At 48.8% G+C, this 12,275-nt stretch overlaps 3 protein-coding genes across 8 annotated transcripts; 1 reads left to right on the forward strand and 2 right to left on the reverse strand.

The window, feature by feature from the left end:
- Positions 1 to 1,695: 1,695 nt before the first annotated feature.
- On the forward strand, positions 1,696 to 2,304 carry LOC109748284 (uncharacterized). The gene has a single exon (XM_020307321.1). It carries the CDS (start codon positions 1,696 to 1,698, stop codon positions 2,302 to 2,304), a length of 609 nt encoding a protein of 202 aa, XP_020162910.1.
- A 1,736-nt stretch (positions 2,305 to 4,040) lies between these two features.
- LOC109748289 (uncharacterized) lies at positions 4,041 to 7,128 on the reverse strand. 6 transcript variants are annotated; one of them, XM_073501219.1, is made up of 8 exons: positions 6,672 to 6,846; positions 6,546 to 6,595; positions 6,209 to 6,432; positions 5,824 to 6,056; positions 5,475 to 5,724; positions 5,242 to 5,387; positions 4,833 to 5,163; positions 4,041 to 4,744 (listed from the first exon to the last, which is right to left on the reverse strand). In XM_073501219.1, exons 3-8 carry the CDS (start codon positions 6,396 to 6,398, stop codon positions 4,164 to 4,166), a joined length of 1,731 nt encoding a protein of 576 aa, XP_073357320.1. In that variant the 5' UTR covers positions 6,399 to 6,432; positions 6,546 to 6,595; positions 6,672 to 6,846; the 3' UTR covers positions 4,041 to 4,163. The 6 variants fall into 6 exon arrangements, with proteins under 6 accessions (XP_073357320.1, XP_020162917.1, XP_020162914.1 ...); XM_020307328.4 differs by having other exon boundaries at positions 4,833 to 5,178; XM_020307325.4 differs by having other exon boundaries at positions 4,833 to 5,178; positions 6,526 to 6,595; positions 6,672 to 6,833.
- A 154-nt stretch (positions 7,129 to 7,282) lies between these two features.
- On the reverse strand, positions 7,283 to 11,073 carry LOC109748290 (phosphatase IMPL1, chloroplastic). The gene is made up of 10 exons (XM_020307330.4): positions 10,680 to 11,073; positions 10,137 to 10,204; positions 9,872 to 10,005; positions 9,401 to 9,489; positions 9,227 to 9,284; positions 9,079 to 9,131; positions 8,780 to 8,878; positions 8,537 to 8,650; positions 7,971 to 8,072; positions 7,283 to 7,699 (listed from the first exon to the last, which is right to left on the reverse strand). Exons 1-10 carry the CDS (start codon positions 10,935 to 10,937, stop codon positions 7,601 to 7,603), a joined length of 1,074 nt encoding a protein of 357 aa, XP_020162919.1. The 5' UTR covers positions 10,938 to 11,073; the 3' UTR covers positions 7,283 to 7,600.
- Positions 11,074 to 12,275: the final 1,202 nt, after the last annotated feature.

The following is a 12,275-nucleotide window of genomic DNA, read 5'->3' on the forward strand; positions in this document are numbered from 1 at the left end:
TGGGGCCACGGAAAGATTCTTGCCACCACTCGACGTGCAATCACGGGGTGTGGGTTCTTGCTTTTTTCGCGATGGTTGATGGCCGATGGGTTTGGTTGTGGTTGGGGCATCGTTATGCGTAAACAATCACCGAGGCGCAACATGCTCTCTGACTCCGATCAGACTTGCCATGAGCGGCGGTTGGTGGCCGATGCGGACAAACGAACAAACAAACAGCGGTGCCGCAGACTGCAGTAGCAGTAGCAGTTGGTGGCTCTCAACTTCTGATCAGGACGCGAGGTGTTCGCAGCAAGGGATTCAAACTCTTCAGAAACACGAAGGGCCTCTTTGATTCGCGGGATTGTAAAAACATGGGAATAGGAAAAATATAGGATTAAAATGTCATGCTCATCTCAATCCTATAGGAGTTTAGGTTGTTTGATTGCATCATAGGAGGATTCTTTCAAAGAAGTTTGACTGGATGCTAGAAATCCTATGGGAAGTAGTACAAAAAATTCCTTAAGAAAAAATCCTATAGGATTCAATCCTCCAAAATTCCTATGCAAATCCTTTGAATCAAAGGAACCCGAAATGGTTTAGTTTCTGCGAATAAAATAGAAAAATCATACACATAATGCAGGTGCTTTTCAGGTGCTTGATCTGTTTGAACAGTAGAGAAAAAACATTTATAGGACCACGCGAAAAAAAATTGATTGCAGTATAGCTTAATTCAATAAATGTTGGAATACTACAATCTATTCCAACCTCTTTTCTCTTTTCCGAATTCACATGTACGAGGAATGACATAAGTATCTTTTGTGGCATATAGCAACCTAGGGGCTGTTTGGTTTGTGACTAATTTTGTTAAAGATTGTAGGCAAGTTTGATCAACTTAGATGAGTGTTTGGTTTCAGCCACACCTTAGGCAAGCCACACTTAGGTCTCACATGGCATACACACAAAAAGTATGACAAGATTTTCTTAGACTTGCCAATTTGTGGCTCTCATTTTGATGAACTAACCTTAAGCAAATTTGGCAAAAATATATGGTAAAGTGTAACAATACTAGGCCTAGAACCAAACAGCCTTTTAGTTTTACTTTTGATCGCCACATGTTCTGGCAATGCTTATTATTCTTATGTTTTTATGCATTAGAAGAATCAATTATTTTGCTCTTGTCGTTAACAGTGTGATTTATAACTAGAGATTCGGTCTGTGGTGTGGGTTGGTGGCTGAAAACTTGGGCCCACTATAAGTGGGCTCACCTACCGAGATAGCAACAGTACACATACTCTTACGTTGTCAGTAAAGGGCAGCATTATCGGAGACAGCAAAAAAATTATATCCACATCATATAGTAGTAGTGCAAGCCAATGTCACTAATTATGTTTCGTTAGAACATCTCCAACAGCCACGCCAAAAAACACGCGCGTGATAAACCCAGTTTTTAGCGCACGCGGGACGTTTTGGCGCGCTTCAGCGGTGGTGGGAAAGTCGCACACGTGGAAACCGTTTGCGCGCGCGAGAAAAGGCGACAACTTGCACGCTATTTTGGCGCACCTCTTCCGGCGCTCCTTTAAATTGCGGCGCTCGCCACGCGCCTATTCCACACACTTCTCTTCCTCTTCCACTGCCACGCGCGCCTCCACCGCTTCCTCGTTTGCTTCCGCTGCCACGCGCGCCATCGCTCCAGCGCCCCGCCACCGACGCGCTACCATGCCGCCGCGCCGCCGAGGAGCGTCGGGCTACCGCGGCGTCCGCCAGCGCCCCAACGGCGGGTTCTACTCCGAGATAGGTCCAGCCGAGGCCGAGCTCTGGCTCGGCCTCGGCACCTTCGAGACGGCGCACGAGGCCGCCCGCGCGTACGACGCGGCGGCGTGGCGCCTAGGCAGGCCGCGCCCGCAGATAAACTTCCAGGACGTGGACACGCTCCAGCAGGCGCTGGACGTCGCCCCGCCGCCTCGTCTTACCACGGCACAAGACCGTGTGAAGCACGCTGAGCGGCAGCGCCGCCTCCTCGTCGCCCAGGAGGACGAGCGGGTCATGGCGGACTGGCGCCGGCGCCATCTGGAGGACGTCACCTACGAGCAAGCCTACTGGGCAAGGCGCCGCGAGGAGGAGACGCAAAGGCGCCGCGAGGAGCGGTTGGACACGCGTCGGCGGAAGACCCTGGCGTTATCGCAGTGCGAAATCGTTGAGAATGGTGGGCAGACGATCTTTACGTCTGATGATGATCGTTGGGAGGACATGTGGCTCGATACCTCGGACCAGACCAGCGAGGATGGCGATGATGATGATGATGACGACGACTGGAGTAGGCTGTAGTTGCGTATGTAGTTGCACTATCTAGTAGTTTTTTTTATGTCGTTGCATTATCTAGTAGTTTTTATCTATCTATGGTATGGAACTATGTAAAATATCTATGTATCATTTTTTCTATCTATGAATTTCATTATCGTTTTATTAAAAAAATATACGCAATGTTTACCGCGCGCTGCATTTTAGCACGGCCGCTGGAGCTACGCGCGCGCTCTCAATTTTGACGCGGCTGCTGGAGCCAGCGCTGCCGGCCGCGCCAAACCAGGCGAACGGCGCGCGGCAAATACGTCTTTTGCGCGCGGCGCGTTGCACGACTGTTGGAGATGCTCTTAACAAAGTTTTCTCTTGCCAAAGTACTCCTAGGCTAGTTCTCAAACCTCACAGAGATCAGCACATTTCTCGTACAGACGATTTGCTGAAACCAAACTTGTAAATAACTTTTGGGAAACGTTTGGCATTGGCGCACCGGCCGAACGCTCAGCCGGTGCCCCTCGCTCGCTCGCTCCTTTCCACATACGCTAGATGGGCCTCAAGTGAAACGTTTTTTTCTTCTGTGCTTCTTCTTCCTATCGCGAGCGCCTCCCCCTAGAAGCATGTCCCCTCCCTCCTCCCCCTCGTCCTGAGCTGTGTGTGACTGGGCCACCACGACCTCCATCGCCGGCGGCCATGGATGCCTGCCGCCATGGCCAAATCCATCCCCTACCTTGAGCCTTCACGCGGGCGCATCCCCTCCCCCCCCCTTCCCCCTCCCCCCCGGGCTGCGACTGGGCGACCACGACCTCCATCGCCAACGGCCAGGCGCTCCCTCGCCGGCCGCCATGGCTGCCTGCCGCCATGGCTGGATGCACCCCGCGTATACTAGTGTTGCAACCGTCACCTAGAACAGCTTCAACCATAGACAGAAAAGCTTCAATGGAACTGCACAAAAAGGGGAAGCTGCAACCGCAGTTGGATTTTGTTACTACTGGCGAAGTTTTTTGCTACATCCATCAGGCGGAGCTGCGACCTCGCGACGATGACAACGACGATTTTTGTTGCATCCGTAGTAGAATTTTGCTACTACCGCTGAAGTTTTTTGCTACATCCATGTAAGGCGGAGTTGCGACCTCGCGAAAGACGGTGACGGTGTTTGATTTTTGCTGCAACTATAGTAGAATTTTGCTTCTACTCGTGAAGTTTTTTGCTACATCCATGTAAGGTGGAGATGCGACCTCACGAAAGACGGCGACGGTGTTTGATTTTTGCTGCAACCGTAGTTTATTTTTGCTACTACGGGTGAAGATTTTTGCTACATCCATTCAAAATGGTGTTGATTGACTGACGGCCGCCGTCGACATAATTTCCTGCAGCAAGCATCAATGGCGCGGGGCGGCGGCCGAGCTACAACCCGTCGCCGTCAAGAGCTGCAACACAGGTGGAGTTGTTGCATGGGAACTGGCGACAAGGACAGCCGGTTAGGGCGGGGACCGGCAACAAGGACGGCCGGCGAGGGCGGGGTCCGGCGACGAGGAAGACCGGCGAGGGTGGGGACCGATGACCACCGGAGGAGACAGGAGGCGCGGCGCCGTGCTCCCCCGAATGGGACATACGGATCCAACCAACTCTCCGAGGAAGAAGAGAGCTGGGGGCGATTCTTTTTTTTTTTTGCTTGGATCCAACGGCCGCGTGGCTCAAATCGAACGGCCCGGACTAGACCGGCCGAAACTTTCGGCCGGCGCGCTGGCGCCTATAAGCGCCCATAATTTTTATATCAAATTCATTTTGGATTCGTAAAAGAGCAAATAGTAAGATAAACAATCCATGAATGATTAATCTTTATGTAAGTCTGCACTAACTAATTAGCACAAGATTTGTCTTCATCTTTGTCATATGGTGAACAAGGTTTTGGCCTCCTTGTGCATGGACCTGACGATGGCCGTGACCTGCTCCACCTGCCGCTCGTCGGAGCAGGCGGCGACGAGCACCTTGGCGGTCCCGGCGTCCGGGTAGCACCCGGCGTCCACCATCTCCTCGAAGATCTCCAGGCACCTCCGGTACTCCTTCTTCCTGGAGTAGGCGCCCATGCGGGACGTCCACGTGACCACGTCGGCGGCGAGGCCCCTCCCCTCCAGCGACGCGAACGCCGCCTCCATCCTCTCCAGGTACCCGGCGCGGCCGTAGGCGTTGACGGCCACGTTGTACGTGCCCACGTCGCGCGTCCCCCGGCGCTCCATGGCGGCGAGGAGCCGCTCCATGTCGTCGAGGCGGCCGGCGCGGCCGTAGGCGTTGAGCATGGCGTTGAGCGCGAAGGTGTCCGGGGCGAGGCCGGACTTGTGCAGCTGCGCCATCACCTCCTCGCACCGCGCCACGTTGCCGGACCTGGCGTGCGCCGCCAGCAGCAGCATGTGCGACTTCATCGTCGGCGCCATCCCCTGCCGCTTCAGCGACTCGAACACGGCCTCCGCCTCTGCGTCCATCAGAAACTCCATGGCTGTCAGGCTCGGCACCTCGTCGGAGCAGCCGGCGTTCGAGGAGTCCATGATTGGCGTACGTACCTCGGTGGAGGCCGGATCTCCCGTAGGCGTCCACCAGGATGTTGTAGGAAGCTCTGTCGGGCTCGCACCCCATGTGCTGCATCAGGGAGAAGATCTCCGCGGCGGCCTGCGGAAACCCTGCGCGGCTGTAGGCCTCCATGAGGGCGTTGTAGGCGTAGACGTCGGGCTCGTGGCCGGCCTGCTGCATCTCCTCGAACACCTCCTCGGCCTTCTCGCACAGCCCTTCCCTGGCGAACGCGTTCACCAGCGCCGTGTAGGTGCAGATGTTGGCCTTGCACCCCAGCGACTGCATCTCCTTGAACACCTTCATCGCCGACATCGGCTGCTTCGACTGCCATCCATACACCTTTTTTCAGTCAGAGTCAGGTGATGATACTCTTCTCCACAGCAAAGAAGTTACCGGACGCACCTTGCCGTAGACGTTGATCATGAGGGTGTACGTCTCCGTGTTGGTCCGGCACCGCTCTCGCTTCATCCTCTGGTACACCTCCACCGCCTTCTCGGCGCACCTCGCCTTCAGCAGCCCGTCGAGGTAGGCATTGTACACCGTCGCACCTGGAGAAAATACCACCATTAATCAAGCTGTCAGTGTCAGTGACACTATCCTACAGTCCACACGGGTTGAAATGGAGAGGCTCCTACTCGGAGGGATCCCGTGCTCCCGCATCTCGGAGATGACGCCCTCGGCCCGGTGCAGCGACCCGGCGGCGCAGTAGGCGCGCAGGAGGAGGGCGTAGGTGTCCTCCGTCGGCACGCACCGGGCCTCCAGCAGCGCCGCGTACATGGCCTCCGCCTTGCCCAGCCGCCGCGTCCTGCCGTACGCGTCGATGAGCAGGTTGTAGCAGACGACGTCCGGGCGGAAGGAGCTCCGGTGCACGATCCACTCGCAGACCTAATGAGACACTCTCTGAGGAATCACACCGTCGAAATGCCGTCCATCAGAGCTTCAACTGAAACCGATCGCGGCGTGCGGGGTTTTGGGGGAACCTACTGATATGATGGGATCCCACTGCCGGCTCAGGCGGAGCTGGACGGCGACGTTGAGGACGTCGTCCCACAGGGCGTGCGTGGGAGGGACGTTGTCCAGTGCCTGCCAGACCTTGGCGGTGTCCGTCCCCTTCTGAACGAGCTCCAGGATGTCCTGCGCCATGGGGCTGAGCACGGGGAACACGCCGTCCACGAACCCGGAGCCGTACTTCCAACCGCGGCCTCTCATCGCACCCCCTGCATGCATGAGACTTGAAGCTGTAAAACCATTTCGACGACAGGAAATGGTGACGTGACACTCGCGAAGCAGACGTCCCTCCCTTGCTGAGCTTCAGTGCGGGTGTAAACCAAGCAAAACGAGGGGGACCGGTGAAGGTAGGATTTTTTACCTCTTTTCCGCGATATTTTCTTCCGGTCGAAGGTCCGCGCTTCGCCATCTTTGTCAATGTAGGCGCCCGGGTGTTTCCGGTTCTTCCTTTCGCCGTATCTAGAGGAATTCGCCTCGGCGTCGTGCAGGGAAGAAGTTCCTTGCTGAATGTTCCCGCAGGCGCAGATGCGCCATCTTGGTCCGGCGGTCATCGGATGATAATGCAACGGAGCCTGTATCCTCAACCTAAAATTCATACGGTGGAGGAGGAAATGTCAGTGCAACTGCAAACCAAGCTCACTGGGAGAAGCAGAGCGAGCTAGTGTGTTGTCTGGGAACTTTTGCATTTGAATGGTTACTGCTGAATGAACTGTCATGCAGAACACAGGCCAGATGCAGCTGCAGTTGCCTGAATCGGGCAAAACTACGTGAACTTGGGGATACAAATTTAGGAAGAATTCATGAAGGTAGAAAGTGTTGCTTACATGGTGAGCGCAGGGTGAAGGTCTTCAGAGGCAAACCTGCACTTCTCCCAAGGGACAGATATCGCCGAGCTTGTGGTCGCTTCTGCTCCTGATAGTTGTGGAAGAACGAGGGGCAGGGGAAAAAACTGGAATGTTTGCCAAGATATTTCCCTTTGGGCTGTTGTATCTAGTTCTAGCGTGCCGTTTGAGCCTCACAGGATCTATCATCCATCCGTGTTGTCTTATCCAGAAGGCAAATAAAACCTGGCTGTTGCGCTGGGCTGCACCGGGCAGTGGCAGTGCTCTGTTACTGGACTAACCAAATGCCACTAAAAAAAAGAGACTAACCAAATAAATATCTGCAGAAGCTTTTCTGCTGCGTTTCTGAATTCTGATACAAATGTCAATATGCCCAATGCAAAACTAAGGGGTTTATTGGAGGTAAATCCACGGTTATCTCGTGCATTTGCTGCTCATCTGTACCCACCAGCTTAGTTTCATACAACAACAGGAGGAAGAAACCAGTCGTGCTGAAATAAAAAGGAAGGACGGCCACATCACATTTTCTCCCCCAGGATTGCGTTTACATGGAGAAACGGCAAAAGCACCAAGTTCCACGGCACATCATAGTATGTCTTGTTGGAAGTCTTGCTATTATCCATGATTAACAAAATTGGCAGTTATGTTTTCCCAAGTACAACTGGCAGAAACCATGCATACGATACAACACCCTCTGCAAACATTTCTTTCTGATACATTCTATCAAAGCAAAAGGAATCCAGTGAGGATCTCATTCGAGCTCTACTCCGTCAGTAAAGTTTGGCTTTAATTTTCGATCCGTTTGGTCGGAGGGCCTTGAAATGTATTGTCGGTGTAAGTACATGGTCATTCGGCAAAAATATCCTTATTTTTGCTTGACAGAGAACCGAGTAGCTGAAGGGCTGCATGATTCAAAAGTCAGTAGGGTAATTGTCAGGCTTAAACCACATGGAGAAATCAATTCCTTTCTTCTTAAGGTCTTCAGTAGCAGGCTGGATCCGCTCCAAAAGCTGCAATTGAGTAATACGATTCATCAACAACCCCCCATTGCTCTAGGTAATCCATACAGCATACGCCAACAACACAAACACTCTAAGCTTGGAGATCCCCTAGTATGATGAATCGTCTAATGTGGACTCTCAGTTTGTCAGATTGACCCTTTGCCTTTGGGGATATAACCATCAATGCTTGAAATATTATTAGTATGGTATATTGGTATTGTAATACCATTAGAGGAGGTGATTTTCAGCAAATAAGAGAAGCTATTTTTTGAAAACTGACCTGATCGTGAACAGTGCCATTGGAAACAAGAACAGAACGATCAAAGACTGTAAACTCTCCACCATCCATGCGTGTCACTACCCCACCAGCCTCTTCAACTATCTGTTGAAAAATGACTAAATTCATCAAATAATTATACTGGCAAACTCCACAGAGTAAAGAGTAAAGAGTTGCATAGAGAAGGAAAAAAGAAGAAGCCATCCTGCTCAGGATCAATGAGTAGGAATTTATCTAACTGAAATTAAGACTGCTAGATAAATACATTTCAGAATATACACATCACTCTGATACCCTTTACTATGCGAATTCAAGATTTGATTACATAAAATAAAATGACATCAATTGCTTTCAAAGATTAGTTCAGAACTGCTCAATGATACCCTTAAGATAAGATTAACTCTATTAAATTTTCAACCCAAATTATGAGAATACGGACGTAAACATGGGAAAAGATTATCTGAATGAAAAGATGGTAAGGTTTGAAAATAAGCAAATAAGCCAGTCCCACTTTCTACCAAACTGATGATTATGTAGCAACTCTGATTCCATGGGGTGAAAAGGATTACCAGAACACCAGCAGCCATGTCCCACGGCTTAAGCCGATATTCCCAGTAGGCTTCGGTAATGCCTAGACCAACATGGGACATATCAGCAGCAGCAGAGCCTAGCCTTCGTACTCCCTGAAAGCAAGTACGTATTTAAAAAGAAGGATTAAAGAAACAACATAAAGAAGAAAAGTGGGCGGTGTTTGGTTTCCTTGTTACTGAACCCATGTTAATAACATTTTAATCAGGGGAGGATTCACTTACCCTGCTAACATCAGTAAATTCCTTGAACAAATTTATATTGGTCAGCCATGCATCATCATGTTCATATCCAAACCCAGTAACCAGAAGAGATTGTTCCACCTAGAGAATCAATTAAAGATAATAGATTATAAATCCGTATCTGCTGCACGAACTATTTATATTACATGAATTATAATTGCATCCTGAAATACTTTAATGAACAGATACATTGAGTATGATCACTGGATGGTTTTCATGGCAGGTACACACAGGTGCGCACGTATCCTTACTTGTAAAGTTGAATAAGAGAAATAGGTTACCTTTTCTGTTGGACTGACATGAATCTTTTGCCCATTACAATAAGCACCTTTTCCTGTTCAAGGAGCAAACAGAGCCTTAAAAACTAATGTCATGGTATATTCCAGAACCAGATTAAGAAGCATGCCAATTATTGATCAAAGATCCTACCAGAAGATGCAGAAATTGTACGAGTGTTCCAGCACATAGGCCCACCACAAAATTCCACCTAAATGAGATGGCAATAATATGTGAGTACAGAGAGAAACTATTCTAAGACCTATAATTTGTGTCTCCAATATTCCATAGTCCTATGGTTCAAGAATGATACATGCATACACATACCACAGTGGCAGCAGCAGGCTTGCCTCGGAATAGAACGCCAATGGATACAGAAAAGCTGGGGTAACCATGTGCAAAGTTTGTTGTTCCATCTAAACAAGAAAAACTCATTATATTGGATCGTTTATGAAGAAGACCATGAAAATGAATTAAATTGAAACATAAAGATTGTATTGCATATTCTCTAGTCAAAATGGCTCAAAGAATGCCTCAGTGAATTTAGGTACCAGTCATAAATCATTCTTTTGCTTAGCAATCTACATAAAATTGTCACCTTCCAAATCAGTGAAACAGACAAACCCATAGTGAGTGCACAGCTTACGTCCGAAAAATAAAGCAATCCTAAGAATCAAGGAAACACTACAGGAATTTATTCATCCAATTCTACAAACGATGGTTGTTCATGATAGAAAAATCCCAGTTAAGCCCACTACAGGAATGATTGTATTGTAAGTAGAACTAAAGGAGCCAAACCTAAAGGATCAATGCACCAGAGATACTCTGACAAAGAATCTCCAATAAGGCCACCTTCCTCCCCAAGTATGAGGTGGTCTTTGAAGTTCTTGGTGACGACTTCAAGAATGACTGATTCACTCAGTTTATCTGTGCTGAACAGAAGGATGGAATAATAAATTCACCAAGTGAGAACACATACATAAATTTAAGGCCCGCGTTCATACAACAGTGAAATCAACAGCATATGCAAAAATAAGAGAGTATACATGAGAAGCATTCTTACTCTGTCACCAAGTCTGCAACCCCTTTGTATTGGATATTACGCGGCTTATTAACAGCTTCCATTACAACCTAAAATGGATGGAAGACAAGAAATGACCTGAGAATTTATTTATCAAAATTAGAAACGAGGAGGATGCGAGGAACTTGCATAATGGCATGGAATGGAAGTACCACAGCCCCTCTTACGAAAATGATGAACTGGGCACTTAGAAGGCCATGAATTATGCAACCCCTAAAGCCTCGTGGTATACCCAATATGTTTATCCTCTCTTGGGTTAGCAGAAGAACTAATTGTCAAATTTACCCCCGGAAACCAATGGAACCACTAGTTGGCATCACATTAACCGCACGGCAGCACCTGCCAATTCAACTACACGACTAGCATTTCTTTCTTTGAAACTAAGTGGCACCGCAATCGTCGCTATAATGGGAGCAAGCAATTCGATCTACGAATCGTACCCCGGGCAGAACCTGCAATCGTCTAGCCAACCAACCCCACCGCACGAAGGGAGCTCTGAAGAGAAACGGGAGATCGGAAACGCACCTCGGCGCCGGCCTTGGCGGCGGCCTGGATGACGCCGAGCAGCTCGTCGGCGGGAACCGGGCCGGTGGTGGGAGCGGCCATCTTCGGGTACTTGCTGGGTGCGGCTGGCTGGTCCGACGCCACCGCCATGATAGCGCGCGCGTGCTTGGACCTGGAGGCGAGCGCGCGGGGGGCGAGGATCGGCGCCGGCGAGGCCCTGGCATTCCTCGGGAACGAGGAGGCGGCGGTGGTGGTGGAAGGGAGAAGATACCGTGCCATTGGTGCTGAGAGAAAGGGTTTGACGCCTCCCGCTGCGCTTCGTCTGTGTGTGTACGCTATACGGTATACCACCTGCTTCTTCTTTTCCTTTTCTCCAGGATATACTTGTCTTTTGTGTGTGGAGAATCTACTGGTTCTTTCCTGAGTAGGGCGTTTTTGATGCCCAGGCTCATCTGCATCCGGTTAAAAAAATTCATAAAAAATTCAAAATAAAATTAAAAAATTTCAAATAAAATTTATGTGATAGACAATTTGATACGTGAGGACCGCTTTAAATTTCAATTCATTTGGACATATGAGTAGCTCTCAGCAAAAAGACAAATCGAGTCATAACAGTACATGAACAGTAAACTTTTTACAGACCCCTATTTTGTCTTTTTCGCTGAGAGCTGCTCATATGTCCAAACGACTTGAAATTTGGAGCCGGCCTCACGCATCAAATTGTCTACCACACAAATTTTATTTGGAATTTTTTGAAATTTTTTTAGTATTTGTTTTGATTTTTTTCGTCGGCACGGGTGCAGAAATGAATTTTCGTTCTTTTCTCTACTACTCCCTTCGTCTAGGTGTGTAAGTCATCTTATGAAAATCAAATAATCCCAAAATACTTAGGCTGGTCATAGTGGGGAGTAACTTAGACTAGTAACATGCATATGTTACTAGTCTATGTTACTACCTCTATAGTGCATAGTATCATAGATTAGTATCATAGGTGGTCTCATTTATTGCCATGCATGACACATAGTAGCACCACATTTATTATGTTACGATATCTACCTATGTTACTATAATCATCTCTCTCTTCTTTAATTGTCTGCCACATAAGCATGTTCGCGAGTCCCAAGTACATGATACTACTTATGTTACCCCCACTATGGCCAGCCTTAGGCGCGGTGCATTAACTTCTACCTCATTTCTTGTTTCTTAACATATCAACCAATAAGAGATGTGGGTGTGCATGCTTTTAATGACTTAAGACTACCAAACACGACATGCAGTGGTTAGTTCATTGCATGCAGCTATTAATTAGCAAATAAACATTAAGTTCTCTCTTTTTCCCTCCTCCTTGGCCACGGTGCACAACCTAAAATGACTTATTCACCTAGACGGAGGGAGTACCTAACACCTCCTCCAATGCATCCGTACTTAGATGAGGTGCTAAACGCATTAATTGTCTTAGCAATTAAGGTCCCCAATGCATGGGTGCTTAGCTTTTTAGCTAAGCTTGCTTTATTTAATTCTTTATCAACAAAACTCTTTCGTGCATTGGTTGGTAGGCATTTTATATAGGTTCACGTGCTTGGAACCGTTTCCTTCTAGGGTCATCATAATGCTCTT

This window comes from Aegilops tauschii, chromosome 6 (assembly GCF_002575655.3).
Source record: "Aegilops tauschii subsp. strangulata cultivar AL8/78 chromosome 6, Aet v6.0, whole genome shotgun sequence".
In the NCBI taxonomy this organism is placed as follows: domain Eukaryota; kingdom Viridiplantae; phylum Streptophyta; class Magnoliopsida; order Poales; family Poaceae; genus Aegilops; species Aegilops tauschii.

Excerpts from the sequence above, each read along its gene's own strand:
- LOC109748284 (XM_020307321.1), top strand. The coding sequence starts at position 1,696 with ATGCCGCCGCGCCGCCGAGGAGCGTCGGGCTACCGCGGCGTCCGCCAG.
- LOC109748289 (XM_020307325.4), bottom strand. The coding sequence starts at position 6,563 with ATGACAGTTCATTCAGCAGTAACCATTCAAATGCAAAA. Across the intron at positions 6,433-6,525 it reads GTAACCATTCAAATGCAAAA|GTTGAGGATACAGGCTCCGT; the intron begins GTTCCCAGACAA and ends TATGAATTTTAG. Across the intron at positions 5,388-5,474 it reads GGAGCACGGGATCCCTCCGA|GTGCGACGGTGTACAATGCC; the intron begins GTAGGAGCCTCT and ends TATTTTCTCCAG.
- LOC109748290 (XM_020307330.4), bottom strand. The coding sequence starts at position 10,937 with ATGGCACGGTATCTTCTCCCTTCCACCACCACCGCCGCCTCCTCGTTC. Across the intron at positions 10,205-10,679 it reads CCGCCAAGGCCGGCGCCGAG|GTTGTAATGGAAGCTGTTAA; the intron begins GTGCGTTTCCGA and ends CATCCATTTTAG. Across the intron at positions 8,879-9,078 it reads ATGTCAGTCCAACAGAAAAG|GTGGAACAATCTCTTCTGGT; the intron begins GTAACCTATTTC and ends TTGATTCTCTAG.